The sequence below is a fragment of the Hyla sarda genome, chromosome 3 (genome assembly GCF_029499605.1).
Source record: "Hyla sarda isolate aHylSar1 chromosome 3, aHylSar1.hap1, whole genome shotgun sequence".
In the NCBI taxonomy this organism is placed as follows: domain Eukaryota; kingdom Metazoa; phylum Chordata; class Amphibia; order Anura; family Hylidae; genus Hyla; species Hyla sarda.
In genome coordinates, this window is record NC_079191.1 from 157,408,790 (window position 1) to 157,428,180 (window position 19,391).

At 44.8% G+C, this 19,391-nt stretch overlaps 1 protein-coding gene across 2 annotated transcripts in view; it reads left to right on the forward strand.

Moving 5' to 3' along the window:
• The first annotated feature begins 473 nt into the window (after positions 1-473).
• The window catches only part of SENP5 (SUMO specific peptidase 5), a 38,027-nt gene continuing 19,109 nt past the window's right edge, over positions 474-19,391 (forward strand). Inside the window, exons 1-3 of one of the 2 annotated variants that reach the window (XM_056565318.1) lie at positions 474-628; positions 4,549-5,621; positions 7,856-7,961. In XM_056565318.1, the coding sequence (XP_056421293.1) occupies positions 4,577-5,621; positions 7,856-7,961 (1,151 nt within the window). In that variant the 5' untranslated portion in view covers positions 474-628; positions 4,549-4,576. Of the gene's footprint in view, positions 629-680; positions 1,420-4,548; positions 5,622-7,855; positions 7,962-19,391 lie in introns of those variants that run through there. The other variant, XM_056565319.1, reaches the window with a different exon arrangement.

The following is a 19,391-nucleotide window of genomic DNA, read 5'->3' on the forward strand; positions in this document are numbered from 1 at the left end:
TGCACCAGAAAAAAAGGCAACCCACATTTACACAAGGCTTAGTTCACAGCTGTTGTGCTCCGACCCATTCAGGGCTTTTTTTTTTTTTTTTTGCCAAACGGACCCTAAACAGGTCGGACCACAATTGACACCGATGGATCCCAATGACTTGAATTGGGTCAGTCAGGAGTCCAGTATTTTGGAGAAGTGGAGAGAAAAGTCCAGACACAGTTTTTTCTTTGCCCAACTCCTGTCCTTCTGACATACTTTGCTTCCTTTACTGAAGAGCAACATCCGTGTGAACAAGGCCTAAATAACTTATTCATTCTTGGTCTCCAAACTGTTGACCTCCAGATGTTGCAAAACTACAACTCCCAGCATGTCTGGCATTCTGGGAGTTGTAGTACACAGTCAGAAAAAGGTGGCAGGATATGTAAGGTGTGAAACCTAGTGGCACAACTAAGTACTGCAAGGGAGGGGGGGGGGTAAATACTTGTCACTATAAACATAAAGTAGCAGTAGTTCCAGCAGTACCAGCTGTGACGTCACTCATTGTACAGCGCTGTTGTTATTGTGAGGTTTCTCCTGGACATTTCAGGTGGACGGTTTTCCCCGGAGGAGGGACGTCGCTGTCCGCTGCCTGGTCTAGGTAACATTTAGGATATTGATTGGCTAGAAATTCTGGGGGCGGGGTGTAAGTGAGGAACACGTGATCTTTATATGTAGATTGCTCGAGCCTCGTCCGTCCTATCAGAGGAGGAGGGGAGATCAGCTGATCGTTACCTCCGCCGACCTCCTCTTCCACGGTCCGATGCTCGAGCGATGTAACTGTGTAGGGGGCGATAGAGAGTGCGGCGGCGGTGGTGGTCAGAATCGCCTGGTGTGATCCCCTTTGTAGCCTCATTTCGTACACTATAAAAACCGCTCACGTTTGCTTACTATAGCTCCATATCCCCTGCGATCTTCCTTCGTCGCCCCCTTCCAAGGTAGCCGGCAAGGATGACGGACTGAATCGCACCGGATCCCATTCCCTGTGCCCTCCCCCGGAACAAGGGGCAGCCCCGGGCCAGTGCTCAGGCGGTCACGTGCTCCTCCCCGGCTGTGGTTCGCACTGTGTTTGTCCCTTGTGATGCTCCGTATAGGAGGCGTCGTACAGTGTTTTTGGCCAGGAGGAAGGCAGTGGATTGGGGGCAGTTGTTGTGTGTGTACCGGGTGCCCCCCCTCCTGTAGACCCCGGTGCCGATACAGCGGCGGCGGTGTTGTGTGTGTGAACCGGGCGCCGTGCTGTCAGCGGGCTGCCTGTGCATGGGCCTGGCTATAGGACGCACACTGGCCGGAGCGTCGTCCCTGTACTCTGGATCCAGCAGCTGTGGCCCGTGTACTGACATGTGTGTGAGCATGGAGAGGAGCGGGACCCGCCACATGGCTTGCTCTCCTGAGGTAAATCCATGGCCGTCCTGTGTAGTGTGAAGGCTGCTCACCTGGAGTAACCCTCAGCCTGAGGACAAGACCCCAGAGTGTGTTCCTGTGGGGGGCTCCACCATACAAACATGTACCACATAGGCTGCCATTCACTTCTATAGCTGTGTTTCCTATCCAGGGTGCCTTCAGCATGCTGGGAGTTGTAGTTTTGCAACAGCTGAAGGCACACTGGATAGTAAACACAGCTATAGAAGTTAATATAGGCTGCCATTAACTTCTATAGCTGTGTTTACTATCCAGGGTGCCTTCAGCTGTTGCAAAACTACAACTCCCAGCATGCCCGGACAGCCTTTGGCTGTCCGGGCATGCTGGGAGTTGTAGTTTTGCAACAGCTGAAGGCCCACTGGATAGGAAACGCTGTTGTATAGGGAAGCCTAAATGTGCAGTATACCTGCAATGTGTAAACAGACTCTTAAAGTTGATTTTTGCTGGGTCCGTTTAGGCTGGGTTCACACCACGTTTTGTTAAATACGGTTCCCGTATACGGCTGGGAGGAGCTTAATCGCGGCGCCCGCACTCGGGAACCGTATTTAATGTATGTCTATGAGCCGACCGGAGCCGCGGTCAACCACGTTTTTGCCTGCGGTCGGGAAACCGCATACAGCCGAAAACGAAGCCGACCGGAGGCTGCGGTTCACTCCGGTCGGCTCATAGACATACATTAAATGCGGTTCCCGAATACGGCTGAGAGCGGGCGCCACGATTAAGCCCCGCCCCCCTCCTCCCAGCCGTATACGGGAACCGTATTTAACAAAACGTGGTGTGAACCCAGCCTTATTTAGTAGGGCTAGGTTCACGTTACGATTTAACCATCCGATTATCGGACAAAATCGGATTGCGAAAAATCGTATAAAATCCTATAGAAAAATTTCTTTGCTATCCGATTTAGTTTTTTTTTTTTTAATCGTAGAGATGAAAATTCCATCCGATTATCAATAAAAATCTGATCCTGTTTTTTAAAATGAATATCTATGCCAATGGCAATAAAGTTCGGTGCATGTGTTGGTCTACTGCGCATGCGTACTAAAACAATCGTGTGCGATTAATCTGATAGAATCGCACAGTCAAACGATTCCATTCCATTTACATAGACATCAATAATAATTTTTAAAAAATCGGACACGATTTTGATCAGATTTAGAATCTGGACGAAAAATTGTGGTAAAATCAACCACAATTTTACCTCCGATCTTATATCGTGCAAAATCGGATGCAGATCAAAACCGATGCATTTGTTGTCTATCATTAATAAATGGAAGTCAATGGATAAGACTTGACATGCAGATCTGTACGATTTCAAAGTCAAAAATCGGGAGAACAAGTAGGATGGTAAAATCTGGATGTGAATGCACCCTTACATTGATATCTGCAGCAAATCCTGGTCATGTGACGTACCCTAAAAGTTAGTAGTGTGCAGATGTGTGGCCCAGGAGAAGCAGGGGGCCCTCCATAGGGGTGAGATGTTTCTATAGTTCCCCAGCACTAGACAATAAGGCATTATAATGAATGATCATATGTAAAGGATTGCTCCTCTTCTACCCCCCCCCCCCCCACCCTTTTCAGGCTCTTTTGTTGGGGGCAAAATGTTACCCTATTATATTCAGAATTGACTATGCCTTATACATGTAAAACAAAGGATGCCCACCCATTTTATATAAGGGTTTTACAGCCAGACCCTGGTATCAGCCATATATTATAGTGCAGCAACCATTGTTAGTCATTTGGGGAGATTCCTACTGTGCAGAAGGAAAGCGGAGCGGTTGGCCATAGCATCCAATCAGTGCGCCTCTTTAATTTTGAAAAAGGTCTGGTTGCTATGGGCGACTGCACAACATTTCCTCTACACATATTTCCATAAATTGCCTCCATTGTGTTTTATTGACTACGCGTTGTTAAACCAGCTGAAAAAGGCAGTAACAAAATCCTATACGTCCGTTAGAGAATCCCATTATAGTCTATGGGATTTTCTTATAGCCGTTCTTGCTCGTTCTTAATGACGGACGTTATTTTGTGATGGAAGATAGTAACGGGAGAAATGGTTCATGAACTATTTTCTTCCGTTCATTCTCCCGTCACAAAATAACGTCTCTTATTAATAACGAGCTAGAACGGCTATAAGAAAATCCCATAGACTATCATGGGATTTTCTAACGGATGTATAGGATTTTTACTGCCGTTTTCAGACGGAACTTCATACGGATGTTTAGAAACGGAGAATTTTGTAGTGTGAAAGAAGCCTTACAGGTAAAAATTGTCTGGTAAAAAAAAATGCTCAGTTTAACACACTGTTTCCCAACCAGTGTCCCTCCAGCTGCTCCAGAACTACATCGCCCATCATGCCCGGACAACCAAACTCTGTGGTAGGGTTGTTCACACATACAGGATCTGCTGCATATTTTCTGCAGATGGCTTTGCCACTCATTGACTTAATGGGTAGCAAAATCTTCTGACAAAATATGTAGCAGATCCTGTACGTATGACCATACCATTAATAGGAAAGACAATGCTGCAATACCAATGCCTGGTGTGCAGGAAAAAGAGTCCTCTACCTTTCTTACATCTAAAGGAGTACTGTGGTGCATAACAACTTATCCCCTTTCCAAAAGAAAGGGCAGAAGTGTCTGATCGCAGGGAGTCCGAGCAGAAAGGTCCCAGGTGTCAGACACCTTTAGGATAGGGGATAAATTGTTTAGCACCACATTACTCCTTTAATGGCCAAGTAGAGGATCTGTAACCCCTTAATATACTTTTTTAGGAAAAGTAGCTACAGAACGGAACTATTAAGAATCCAGTAGTTGGTTAATATCCGTTAACTCATGTCCTGGCCCAGGATAGATTTTGTCATTATTTATAATCAATATGTGATAGTTTCTTTTTACTATTTGCTTTTTTTTTCTCACTTATTATTTTGTTTGTTTTTCCTGGGGTTGAACAACACAGCTTGTTACGTTGTCCTGTCAAAAACATGACCAAATGGAGGTGTATGAGAGTCTTATAGAAATATATCCTCTTTGTAAAATGAATGTGTATTTTTATAAAGTTAGGTTGGTTTACTAAGCATCTGTTTTCTTTTCCCCCCTTATAAAGGGAAGCATCAAGCTTATGTGGCTGAAAAATGACCGGACATAAAACTCCACATCCCTTAAAAAATCAAATTTCAAAATGGTCTCGAGAGAGCGTGCCCCCAAAGATCACTGCAGCTGCCCGCTGTCCTGTGACTGCTAGGCGCCGCAGAAACGGCCTTTCTCGCCCGATAAAAAAACGGCGCCTTGGAGGGTTATGGCTTCTAAAAAGTTGTAGTTTGCTGAACATCGGACGTGTACCTCTATTTATGATGCAGAGAAAACTCTTTCCGATTTCAGCCTGTGGTAAATTGCAGTCTGAGAAGCTCACAGCTAGAAAGACAAGCTATAGACTTCTGGATTTTATCTGGATGTGGTTTCAGAAAGGTTTTTGGAACTGCTGCAAGAAGACTCTGAGAGGCAGGATTCGTAAAGTAGTCTCTTATTTGAAGTTGCAACTTCAGAGACACATAAAAGCTGGACGGAGGTCATACGATATGAACAATAACACTTCAGGAATTTTATATGAGATCCCACAATGCACAACCAAAAACTGCCTACAAGATGATGCTGTCAAGCTGCAGTGTGTGGAAGCTCCATTTGGAAATGCTGCGTCCAGCGTCTCTCTGTTAAAAGACAGCCAGCTCCGCTCACCTGCTCAGTGGTGCGGCACGGACACCTTAACCAAGAAAACAAGTGATGTTCCCATTATTAACAACCAGACAGATGACGTGTGCGTATTACTTACCGAAAAAGAAGTGTATATATCATGCCAGGAAGAGACAACTGCTCATGGCGACAAGGACGATGAACCCATTCCCCTGATTCCTGACAAATTGCAAGAATGTGCAAGTGATACTTTTGGATGTCAGGAAGATGCTTCCATGGAAATAACAGAGAATGGTGATGATCAATGCTCCATGGATTTGGATGATAGTACAGACTCTGACATATTTTGTACCAAATTGCTGGATCACCCTTACTGTAAAAGTCCAATGCAACAGTCCACTTCTGAAGGATCGGATATACAGGGCCTACAGAACGGACAGAAAATCCCCGGCAATGTCCCAGACGAACAAGTTGCAGTCAGCATTTGGGGTATGTGCTTGTATATTAATATTCCTTAAGATAAGGTTTATTTATTAATATTGTTACACTGGTCTCCTTGTTTCACCTTAAGAGTCTATTAATTCATGTACAGTGTCCTGCACATATTTGATTTGCAGGATTAGAAGGTGCAGATTTGAAGGGATTTCATTAATTTTGTTCAAATTGAAATCTGCTCAGGATACTGTACCCATAGCCCATCCTTTCCCTCTCACCAACTTATGTATTTGCCTAAATATCATTCATTAGCTATATACAGCAGTTTCCCTCTTTAAGCTTACATGCAGGGAATGAGAGAAAAACGTAATTCTCAAATCTACCTTGTCTTGGTGTAGATCCCTCACGTAGACTAGCCCCCACCCTTCAGGACAACACCACCTGATTTCTGTTTGGTCTAGAGCCCTGGCTGTACAGCCACACCTTCCCTCCTTGTGTGATAGAAAAGTAGTGAAAATTCAGTCACAAATGAGCACATAGCTGTTTTTCTGCTGAATATCTAATCACTGACTTCTGCTATTCAGAGCACGGCAGGATTTATTGCTGGGGGGAGGATAGTCTGAAAGAAAAGACAAATACAATGTGTGTGTGAGCTGCAGTGTAAGCCTGCACACAGATAGTGAAAGCAGTTGGCTGGCAGCCATAACACAGAGCTGCACTGACTTCTGGGAGTTTTAGTATGTGCTGCAAACAAGGAAAAAGTGGTGACTTTGGGGCATTTTTATTTTTCTTAACTACCCTGAAGTACACCTTTTAAGGGTAGGGTCACATGTGCCATATTTTGTTACATATTTTCTGCAGCTAATTTTGCTACCCATTCACTTCATTGGGTAGGAAAACATGCAGCAGCAAAATATGGCATGTTACCCTACCCTTAGGGTATATTAATGAGCCCACAGCAAATCCTCCAACACTGTTGGTGATTTTCTGCAGACCCATTGAAGTCATTAGGTAGTTTCCCCTGTTTTATGAAACTTGGATTTGTTCCCATCTTTTCTTAAAGGTGTTATCCGAACTTTAAAGGGTTACTCCGGTGGAAAAACATTATTTTTGTGTTTAATCAACTGGTGCAAGAAAGTTAAACATATTTTTAAATTACTTCTATTTAAAAATCTTACTCCTTCCAGTACTTATCAGCTGCTGTATACTACAGAGGAAGTTGAGTTGTCCTTTCCAGTCTGACCACAGTACTCTCTGCTGACACCTCTGTCCATGTCAGGAACTGTCCAGAGTAGGAGCAGATCCCCATAGCAAACCTCTCCTGCTCTGGACAGTTCCTGACATGGACAGAAGAGGTGTCAGCAGAGAGCACTGGGGTCAGAGAGAAAAAAAAAAGAACTTCGTGGGGAGCAAACAGCAGCTAAGTACTGGAAGGATTAAGATTTTTTAAAAGAAGTAATTTACAAATCTGTTTAACTTTCTGGCACCAGTTGATTTAAAAAAAATTGTTTCCATCAGAGTACCCCTTTAAGTCTTTCTGATCTGTGGGGGTCCCAGTGGTTGGACACCCACCAACCATGGGAATGGAGGTGAATTGTACCCTGAGTGAATAAAGTGCTATACCTGGCAGTATTTGGATGTCCCATAGAGAATGAATGGAGTGGTGGCGAAGCAAGCGGTCTCTCCATTCACTTGGAGGACAATTGTTTTCCATTCTCATGATCAGTGGGGTCTTAGCAGTCGAACCCTCATCGAGCAGCTATCTTGTGGGTAAGAGAGGAATTTATTATTCTATCAAATTTAAAGGGAATCTGTCAGCTCCGTACCAGGTACAGAGCTGCAGATCCTGACAGATAGATCCTTTGATAAAGTTAACCGTACATTTTAAACTTTGCTGATCACTGTTAGTAAAGACATAACAGGGCATTTTTTAACAGCTGGAGTCAAACCAGTGGTGCTGAGCTTCCCTCCTCCTCCTAACCTGCATAATGCATGTACAGGGCTAGGCTTTCAGCCCTATTTGTCACATTCAAAACTTGGACGTAGATGGTGCTTCTGCATTTTAACATTTAGCTTTTATCTCCTGAATGGTACCCCGCCTCCTCTTGAGCACAGACCAGCGTTGACACAAGCCCTCTATACATTCTGTATTTGAGCATCAGAGACAGCAGATTACACCGCTTGGCTGTCTCCAGCGCTCCCATAGAGAATGCATGGAGGGGTCGTGTCAACCCCACTCATGTACATTAACTTTAATGATGTTTCCTTTTTTTTTCACATCTCTCCAGATTTCCTAAATGAAGTTGGAAAGAAATACGGTAGTTTGATTCCAGTGACTGAAAGAGACTTACTTATTCGATTGAAAGAGGTTTTTAACCAAGACTTTTCCTACAGGTATGATATTTGATATTTAAAGGAAACCTGTCATCCGTATCACCCACACTAACCTGTCATACAGGCTTGTAGTGCGGGTGATACTGATCAAAATGATACTTACGGTGTCCGGAACCGCCACGCCGTTTCGCCGTTATTGCTCATTTTCAGGGTATGCAAATGAGGTCCTTGGGACATGGGCAGAGCTTGGACCCGAGCTCCGGGCACTCAGTAATCTTCGGCTGGGGAAGCTCTGCCCGGCTCATCCATATGCATAACCCCTCCCTGACCGCGCCGTCATGCTACTGAGCGGCGCATGAGCCCTACAGTAGCACGGCCGCACATGCAGGGATGGGGTTATGGATGACAAGACCTCAGATTAACCTGGTGCAGATGGTGTACAAATGGTAGTCTAAAAGTCTCTGGTGTCTAGCACCCCTTTACACAAGTCTTCCTGCCATCTTCAGATGACTGCTCCCACATATAAAGGGCCTATACATAGGCTTTATGTGAACAAGCAGTCAGGGAAATACTTGGTGTATTCATGGAAGTTTATTCTGTGCATTAGTCTTAAATGTCCAATATTGTCCTGCATTGTACTTTGTATTCATTATTATGTAGACTATGGCAAGTCTTCTCTATAAGAATAACATTCATCTTAGGTTGCTTTTGCATTAAATGATCACTCTCATTAAAACATTTTTTTGCTATTGCACTCCTTATGGTAAATAAAAAATATTTCTAATATACTTAGTTTAAAAAAAAAAAAAAAAAAAAAGTTTTCTATGCTTTATTTGTGCTTAAAAAAAGCTTGAGCACATTTTCCCCCATCTCATACAGGCTTTGGACCGAAGTCCAAACACAGCTAGGGGGGGGGTGTTCAGCCAACAGCATATGGCAGTTAAATGTGAGAGGAGCTATGATTGGATGAGGCTGGACACCACCCCCTCAGCACTCCAGGCTGCACTTCCTGTGTTTGGACTTCGGTCCAAAGTCTGTGTATGAGATGGGGGAAAATGTGCTCTTTTTTAAAGCACAAATAAAGCATAGAAAACGTAATTTTTTTTAAAATTTTTTATTTATTTTATTTACCATAAGGAGTGCAATAGCAAATTTAATTTTATTGAGTACCCCTTTAACTTCTTGCTCGGTGTGGGGACCTGCGTGGACTTTTAGGCAGTGGATTTCCTTTCTTGCTCACGTTAGCAGGGATTAATTTCCTAAAACCACATTTATGAGATGATTTGGCCAGAAGCTTTTCGTTTTATCTATTACTGTAAATTCACTATGTGGAGATTTTGGATTTAATCCTGACTGTTTAGATTCCATTTTTCTGTTACAATATCAATTACTGGCCTAACTCCCTAAAGACACAGCCCATTTGGCCTTGAGGACACAGCTAATTTAAATGTTTTTTTTTTTTGCCTTTTTGAAGAGAAATAATTTATATTTTTCTATCCACAGTTGAATGTGGGCTTGTTTATTGCGCAATCAGTTGTAATTTGTAATTACACCTTTTCATTTTACTATAAAATGTACAACGCAACGTAAAAAATGATCTGTGGTGGAAAATAATAGAGATGAGTGAAGTTACAGTACTCCGATTCTACACGAACTTCTCGGCTCGGCAGTTGCTTTCAGGTGCTCCGGGGGGCTGGAAAAGGTGGATACAGTCCTAGGAGAGAGTCTACAGCCCACCGGAGCACCGGAAAGCTGAACTAAATTATGCAGTTTAAAGTCAGCAACCGCCGAGCTGAGAAGTTCGTGCAGAATCTAAGTACTGTAACTTAGCTTATATCTAGAAAATAAAAAAGAAAAGCATAACTTGGGGTTTTGCTTCTACACAGTGCACTTTGTGGTAGAATTGACAGGTTTTCTCTATTTTGTTGATCAATATGATTAAAAATAGGGATGAACCGAAAATTCTGGCTGTGCTTGGCAGAAAACTAAAAATGCATTGCCCCGCCCACTTTTTTTTTTCCTATATAGTTTTTGTAAAATTGTGTTATCAGATTTTCTTAGTTATTGATGTACTTGAAGGGGATGCAGGGTGGTTATAGAAGGTACTGGCCGAGCTTGCAGCCACAGCACTGCCACTCACCATACATTGACTCCAGGACACACTATAGGGGAACACATCTATCTGGTTGCTATAGGCAACTACTCAATTTTTCCTTAGCACGTTTTGATAAATCTCCCACTTATATCTTTGTTATATCTTTGGAAAAAATGAGTATGCTTAACCACTTAAGGACGCAGGGCGTACGGTACGCCTTGCGTATTTCCGGTCCCTGCTGTTGGCCGGGCGGAGACCAGACGGGGATGTCTGCTGAAATCATTCAGCAGGCATCCCCTGACAACCCGTCAGAGATCTCTGGGTTGATATGGTCTGTGGTGGCCCGATAGCCTTGAAAATAGGAATGATCAGAGCTGTTAGACAGCTCCGACCCTCCTGAAGGATAGGAGCGAGGTGGCAGGGGTGCCACCTCCTCCTATCCCCTGCCATTGTCCGGTTAGGACTGACCGACCAATGGCAGTTGTAGGCTGGAGGGTTAAAGTTGAAATCCCCGCTTTGCCCGCCCCTGGATGTTTGGGCAGAGCGGGGGGGGGGGGAGATGGCAGTGGGGGCCGAACGGTGAGGGACCGGCAGCAGTGGGATTGGCGGCAGTAAAGAAGCAGATAGCAGTGAAGATCAGTGGCAAGTGATCTTCACTGCCGCCTTCTTAGGAGATGACAAACTACAACCCCCAGCATGCCCAGACAGCCAAAGGCTGTCTGGGCATGCTGGGACTTGTAATTTTGCAACATCTGGAGGTCCACAGTTTTGGAGACCACTATACAGTGGTGCCCAAGCTATAGCCCTCCAGATATTACAAAACTACAACTCCAAGCATAGGCAGTCTGAGCATGTTGGGAGTTGGAGTTTTGCAACATCTGGAGGAGAACAGTTTGGACACCACTACACAGTGGTTTCCAAACTGTTCTCCTCCAGTTGTTGCATAACTACAACTCCCAACATGCCCTTCGGCTGTCTGGGCATGCTGCGAGCTGTAGTTTTGCAACAACTGGAGGCACACAGACTGGGAAACACTGAGTGAAGTAACAAACTCTGTTTGGCAACCAGTGTGCCTCCAGCTGTTGCACAACTACAACCCCCAGCATGCATGGACAGCCAAAGGGCATGCTGGGAGTTGTAGTTTTGCAACTCCAGGGTACATTCACGTGCACGGATTAACAGGGAGTTTCTCGCTGCAAGTTTGAGATACAGCAAATTTACCGCTGTAACTTAAATTCCCAGCGGGAAACTCGCTGTAAACCCCTGCCTGTGTGATTGAACTACAATGCTCAGAAGAGAAGGAGCGCCATTGTGCTTTTGGAGAGAGAATGTGTCTGGAATTGAAGGCCACATGTGTTTACAAATCCCCCATAATGCCAGAACAATTGACCCCACCCACCCAACATATGTGTCCCCACAGCATTTTAGTGAAAAAAAAAAAAAAGGCCTTTAACCCCTTGGGGACGGAGCCCATTATGACCCTAAGGACGGAAGCTTTTTTTGCAAATCTGACCACTGTCACTTTAAGCATTAATAACTCTGGGATGCTTTTACCTATAAATTTAATTCCGAGATTGTTTTTTCGTGACATATTCTACTTTATGTTAGTGGTAAATTTGCGTCGATACTTGCATCATTTCTTGGTGAAAAATTCAAAAATTTCATGAAAAATTTGAAAATTTTGCATTTTTCTAACTTTGAAGCTCTCTGCTTATAAGGAATATGGATATTCCAAATAAATTATATATTGATTCACATATACAATATGTCTACTTTATGTTGGCATCATAAAGTTGACATGTTTTTTTACTTTTGGAAGACATCAGAGAGCTTCAAAGTATAGCAGCAATTTTCAAATTTTTGGCAAAATTTTCAAAATCGGAATTTTTCAGGGACCAGTTCAGGTTAAAAGTGGATTTGAAGGGTCTTCTGGTTAGAAATACCCCATAAATGACCCCCATTATAAAAACTGCACCCCTCAAAGTATTCAAAATGACATTCAGTGTGTTAACCCTTTAGGTGTTTCACAGGAATAGCAGCAAAGTGAAGGAGAAAATTCAAAATCTTCATTTTTTACACTCGCATGTTCTTGTAGACCCAGTTTTTGAATTTTTACAAGGGGTAAAAGGAAAAAAGTCCTCTCAAAATTTGTAACCCAATTTCTCTCGAGTAAGAAAATACCTCATGTGTATTTCAAGTGTTCGGCGGGTGCACTAGAGGGCTCAGAAGGGAAGGAGCAACAATGGGATTTAGGAGAGTGAGTTTTTCTCAAATGGTTTTTGGGGGGCATGTCCCATTTAGGAAGCCCCTATGGTGCCAGGACAGCAACCCCCCCCCCCCCCCCCACATCGCACACTATTATGGAAACTACACCCCTCAAGGCATGTAACAAGGGGTACGGTGAGCCTTAACACCCCACAGGTGTTTGACAACTTTTTGTTAAAGTCGGATGTGTAAATGAGAAAAAAAAAATTTCACTAAAATGCTGGTTTTTCCCCAAATTTTACTTTTTTACAAGGGGTAATCGGAGAAAACGCCCCCCCCAAAATTTGTAACCTCATTTCTTCTGAGTATGGAAATACCCCATGTTTGGACGTCAAGTGCACTGCGAGCGAACTACAATGCTCAGAAGAGAAGGAGCGTCATTGAGCTTTTAGAGAGATAATTTGTTTGGAATGGAAGTCGGGGGCCATGTGCATTTGCAAAGCCCCCCGTGGTGCCAGAACAGTGAACCCCCCCCCCCCCCCCACATGTGACCCCATTTTGGAAAATACACCCCTCACGAAATGTAATAAGGGGTACAGTGAGCATTTACACCCTACTGACATTTGACAGATCTTTGGAACAGTGGGCTGTGCAAACAAAAAAATTTCATTTTTCATTTTCACTGACCACTGTTCCAAAAATCTGTCAGACACCTGTGGGGCGTAAATGCTCACTGTACCCCTTATTACATTCCGTGAGGGGTGTAGTTTCCAAAATGGGGTCACATGTGGGTATTTATTTTTTTGGGTTTATGTCAGAACCGCTGTAAAATCAGCCACCCCTGTGCAAATCACCAATTTAGGCCTCTAATGTACATAGTGCGCTCTCACTCCTGAGCCTTGTTGGCACCCGCAGAGCATTTTACGCGCACATATGGGGTATTTCCGTACTCAGGAGAAATTGCCTTACAAATTTTGGGGGTCTCCAGCATGTTAGTGTAAAAATTTTTTTTTTTTTTCTTTTTTTTTTTTTTTCTTTTTTTTTTTTACACTAACAGGCTGGTGTAGCCCCCAACTTTTCCTTTTCATAAGGGGTAAAAGGAGAAAAAGCCCCCCAAAATTTGTAGTGCAATTTCTCTCAAGTACAGAAATACCCCATGTGTGGCCCTAAACTGTTTCCTTGAAATACGACAGGGCTCCGAAGTGAGAGAGCGCCATACGCATTTGAGGACTAAATTAGGGATTGCGTAGGGGTGGACATAGGGGTATTCTACGTCAGTGATTCCCAATCAGGGTGCCTCCAGCTGTTGCTAAACTCCCAGCATGCCTGGACAGTAAGTGGCTGTCCGGAAATGCTGGGAGTTGTTGTTTTGCAACAGCTGGAGGCTCCGTTTTGGAAACACTGCCGTACAATACGTTTTTCATTTTTATTGGGGGGGGGGGGGGGGGGGACAGTGTAAGGGGGTGTATATGTAGTGTTTTACTCTTATGTGGTAGTGTAGTGTTTTTAGGGTACATTCACACTGGCGGGTTACGGTGAGTTTCCCGGTAGGAATTTCCGCTGCGGCAAAAAATTTGCCGCAGCTCATACTTGAAGCAGGAAACTTGCTGTAAACCCGCCCGTGTGAATGTACCCTGTACGTTCACATGGGGGGGGGGGGCAAACCTCCAGCTGTTTCAAAACTACAACTCCCAGCATGTACGGACAGACCGTGCATGCTGGGAGTTGTAGTTTTGCAACAGCTGGAGGCACACTGGTTGGAAAACCTTCAGTTAGGTTCTGTTACCTAACTCAGTATTTTCCAACCAGTGTGCCTCCAGCTGTTGCAAAACTACAACTCCCAGCATGCACCGTCTGTCAGTACATGCTGGGAGTTGTAGTTATGCAACAGCTGGAGGTACACAACTACAACTCCCAGCATGCCGAGACAGCTGTTTGCTGTGTGGGCATGCTGGAATTTGTAGTTTTGCAACATCTGGAATGCTACAATTGAACACTGAACAGTGATCTCCAAACTGTGGACCTCCAGATGTTGCAAAACTACAACTCCCAGCATGCCCAGACAGCAAATAGCTGTGTGGGCGTGCTAGGAATTGTAGTTTTGCAAGATCTAGAGGGCAGTATAGAGATCATTGTGCAGTGGTCTCTAAACTGTAGACCTCCAGCTGTTGCAAAACTACAAATTCCAGCATGCCCACACAGCAAACGGCTGTCTGGGCATGCTGGGAGTTGTAGTTTTGCAACATCTGGAGGGCTACAGTCTAGAGACCACTATAGTGGTCTCAGACTGTAGCCCTCTAGATGTTGCTAGGCAACTCACCGGCTTCCGTCGCATCCAGGGAGCCGTCCTCTTCTGCCGCACGCAGATCTCCGTCGCCGATCGCTGTCGCTCCGCTGCCTCCGGACCGGTAAGTGATCTTCGGCGCCGCTCCTCTCAGTTTTCCCCGTTCTGGCCCGCCTATTGTGGGTTGGCAGGACGTGCCACCTTACTCCTATCGCTTTAGGGGGATCGTGGGTGTCTTAGACACCCCTGATCCCCCTTATATTCCGGGTCACCGGGTCACCATAGACCCGTAATGACCCGGAATCGGCGCAAATCGCGAGTGTGAATTCACTTGCGATTTGAGCCGATCGCCGACGTGGGGGGGGATCTAATGACCCCCCCTGGGCATTTGCATGGGGTGCCTGCTGATACATATGTTGGCGCCGTGATCTGTATTTTTTTTTTTTTTTTTTTATCAGTACCATTTGTATTTTGATGGGACTTTTTTGGGCACTTGTTTTTTTCTGTTACATTAAGTGAACAAAAATTGGCACTTCTGGACGTTGGTATTTTTATATATTTTAAATGTACGCCATTGACCGTGCGGTTTTATGAACATTTTATTTAAATAGTTCGGACATTTATGTACGTGACGTTACCTAATATGTTTATTTTTGTTAACTTTATTTTATTTCAAAAAGGGGGGGGAGGGGTGATTTTAACTTTTTTTTTGGGGGGGGGCGGCTTTTTATATTTATTGCCTTTTTTATTTTTTACAATATTTTTTTGTCCCCATAGGGCAGTGTTTCACAGTGTCCCTCCAGTTGTTGCAAAACTACAACTTCCAGCATGCTCAGACAGCCAAGGGATGTAGGAAATGCTGAGAGTTGTAGTTTTGTAACAGCTGGAGACACACAGGTGTAATTTTTTACTTCTAGACACTGATCAGTGCTATGCTATAAGAGCCTATAGTACAGCACTGATCAGTGTTATCAGTGCTCCATTACTAGAGGCTGCTAAGGCCTGCATTATTGGAGCGCCGATCACACAGGACAGACGAAGGTAAGGAACCTCCGCTCGTCCTCTCAGCTGATCGGGACCCCCGCGGGGACAATCATGATCAGCTCCACTGAGCTACCGCAGATTTTCAGCATTTTAGACATTGCAGTCAACATTCACTGCGGCTTCTAAAGGGTTAATGGCGGTCATCACATGGGTCAGTGATGTCCGGCATTAGCCAGTATGAAGCGAGCTCAGCTCCTGAGCTTGCTTCATATGCCCGCTGCGCCGTATACACATGGCGGCCAGCCGTGTAAGGGCCTGTAATTCACCTTCTCCCAGCGCTCTGCACTGCTGGGAGGAGTGACAGTGGCCCCGTAACAGAGGGCCTGGACCGTGCCGCACAAGACTGGGGGGAGGGCCTGGAGCGTGCCGCACAAGACTGGGGGGAGGGCCTGGAGCGTGCCTCACGAGACTGGGGCAGGGATTGTGTAGTGCCAGTGTGCAGTTCTGCACTTCACACCGGAGAGAGAGAATAACACCGGAGAATTGAAAGCCCCGCCCCTATTCTAGGCCATGCCCACCAAAATTATCGGCAGGAACTCCCCTTAGCCGTAAAGTCCGAAAGGGGCATTTTCAGCCAATAATTTGCCCGAAATTTTGGTACATCCCTAATTAAAACGATAACAATGGTTGCATACAGCTTTTCTATTACTGTACTGTTTTAAAAAGAGAAGTCAATCTTCTTTTGATACAATGTTTAAAATTGTCCATTTCAGATTCACTATAACTTTCCTATTTTTCTGTATACAGGACTTTATGAGGGCTCATTTTTTGTACCATGATCTTTAGTTTTTATCAGTACTATTTTTGCATGTATGTAACCTTTTGGTGACCATCTTGTCTCACGAGTTCCACCCCCCCCCCCCCCCCCATAAAAAAAAAAGCCTCCCAGATGATGCTTTAGATGCCATAAACTGTATTGGTCATGGCATCTGAAGGGTCATTGTTAAAAATTTGCGTGATCAGGTTTGTTCTGATCACTGTTGGGAGTCGCAGGGATCATGGAACCCAGCAACTTGCAGGCACATCGCTGTGCACTAAGTACCAGGGCGCAGAGACGTGCATGTACATTGTGTCCTCTAGGGGTTAAAGGAAATCTTACAACTAGGTTCATGCTTAACTTTCTGAAGACAGCACAAACTAGTAACAAAGACCCCACTTCCAGTGATTATTGCTTACATCTTATCGAGAAGATCTCATAAAATCAGGGTGTATCACGCAATCCTGGGGACACTGTGTTGTTTCTGTGCCCCCCATAGAGAAGGAATGAATGAAGCAGTGATGCTCCTGCATGAAGCGTCGCCCAATTTTATTCTCAAAATCGCTGTGGGCCCCCTGTGTTTCCTTTATCTTGTGGATAGGGGATAACGTTCTTAAATGGGAAATCCCCATTCATTCCTATCATATGTCTCTGCAGTTTTTATGCAAACTTCTGCAGTGTTAAATACATTATGTAAAGTATCTTCTGCAGGTTTTTTTTGTTTGTTTTTTCTGTCTCCAACTTTGTGCGAATGTTCATTAAGTTAGAGAATGGATAGAAGGGAATGTGCAGGATCAGACAACAGAGGACATTTGTTGTTTGTTACCATGAAAGCACATTGGCTGCATAGGAGCTGTAAAAACAAAACAGTGGGAAAAAAATTAAGACCTATTACAAAGTTGCTTGATTTAAAGGGGTACCCCAGTGGAAATTATTTTTAATTTTTATCAGCTGCTGTATACTACAGAAAGTTATTTTCTTTTTGAATTTCCTTTCTGTCTGACCACAGTGCTCTCTACTGACACCTCTGTCCATGTCAGGAACTGTCCGGAGCAGGAGAGTTTTGCTCTGGGGATTTGCTCCTACAGTTCCTGACATGGACAGAGGTGTCAGCAGAGAGCACTGTGGTCAGACTGAAAAGAAACTCAAAAAGAAAAGAATCCCTCTGGCCCCTCTGGGCTTTCTGAAGCCCTCTGGTCCCACATGGGTAGACCCAGAGGATTTTACACCCCAAATCCCTGGGTTTAAAGGGAATGCAGGGATTCAATTCATATAAGCTGGGTTGGCGGAAAAGGACTTTAAGCTCATTTTCACGGATGAGCTGATTAGTATTTGGTGGTGCAGACAAACACATATGCCCACCAATACATTGCTAAACACCCCACCTCTAGTGATACTCCTCTGAATAGGTGGACCCCTGTGACCCCATCAAAGCTTGCGAAATTCTGGGGTATAATGCTCAGCATGGGGCTGCTGAAGAAACCCAGTATCTGTGCATATTGGAGCAGCGACCTGCTGTATAATACCCCAATATACCGCATGGCAATGAGCAGGACACGGTTTGAGATTATACTGAGGTTTCTGCATTATACCTATAATACCGCATGTCCACCTAGCCACCACCCCAGCTACAGTATGATTCACACTTCGTTTTTACATTACGGGTGCCGGATCCGGCTGGGGGAGGGGCAAACCGGACTCTCCCGTACCCCAGATGGACCAGCGCTGAACTCCATTTACTTTAATGAGCCGATCGGAGTCAAACGGTGACTCTAATCGGCTCATTTTTTACCCGTATGTGGTTGCCTGACCGGACCTAAAACCGTAGTATACTACGGTTTTAGTCCGGTCAGGAAACCGCATACGGTTCAAAAATGAGCCGACCGGAATCAGTTTGACTCCGGCCGGCTCATTAAAGTAAATGGAGTTCAGCGCTGGTCCAGCTGGGGTACGGGAGCGTCCGGTTTTCCCCTCCCCCCAGCCATAATGTAAAAACGAAGTGTGAATGCAGCCTTATAGACCATCTAAATGCCGTGTTCCAGGAGGCATATATCCCAGACCGGGAAATATCAATTGATGAGTCCCTGGTGCACTTCAAGGCCAGGCTACAATACTGCCCTTAACTGACAAGCAAAAGTGCAAGGTATGGCGTGAAGATGTATAAGCTATGCGAAAGTGCATCAGGATACACGTACAAGTTCTGTGTATACGAGGGGAAAGACTCCTTGATTGTACCCCCAGAGTGACCCCTGTCCTGGGAATTACTGGCAATATGGTGCACCCCATACTAGACCAGGGACACCACCTGTGCCTGGACAATTTCTACACGAGCGTCCCCCTATTCAAATGCCTCGCTGCACGTGGTACAGTAGCATGCTGAGCACATTACGTGGCCACACCACCAGCATGGTTTCTGTACGTGGCACCCGTACAGAATTCCATAAGCATCCTGGCTTATAATAAATTCATGGGAGGGGTGGACTTGTCTGACCAGGTGCTGAAGCCATACAGCGCCATGAGGAAGACAAGGGTGTGGTGTAAGAAACTGGCTGTGCACATGGTTCAGATTCCTTATATAATGCCTTCGTCCTGTACAGACATGCCATTCACAGCTGGACGTTCTTGGAGTTCCAGAAGGTGGTCATAATGAACCTGATATTTGGGGACCAGGAAGGTGCAGGCCCCAGCACTTCAAACAAGTCCTCACAGATTGTGCCAGGGCAGCATTTCCCCCGTGAAATCCCCCACACTGGAAAGAAGGCGAGGACCCAAAAGAAATGTAGGGTCTGCTATAAAAGAGGGATCCACAGGGACACTACGTACCAGTGCGAGACCTGCCCCCTTCAGCCTGGACTGTGCATCCCATGTTTTAAAATTTACCATACATCTCTGCAACATTAATTTGATCCCTCTTAACCCCCTTGTACCACATCACTTGCCACTGTTTGTTTATAGTTAATTTTACCCCCCATTTTATCAAAATTTGTGGCCCTGTATGCCACCCAATATTTTTCTTTTACCCCAAAACCATTCCATTTACCCCAAAACCAATATGTGGTACAGTGTCGCAAATTATTTTCATTGTACCCCTAAACCATTCCAGCA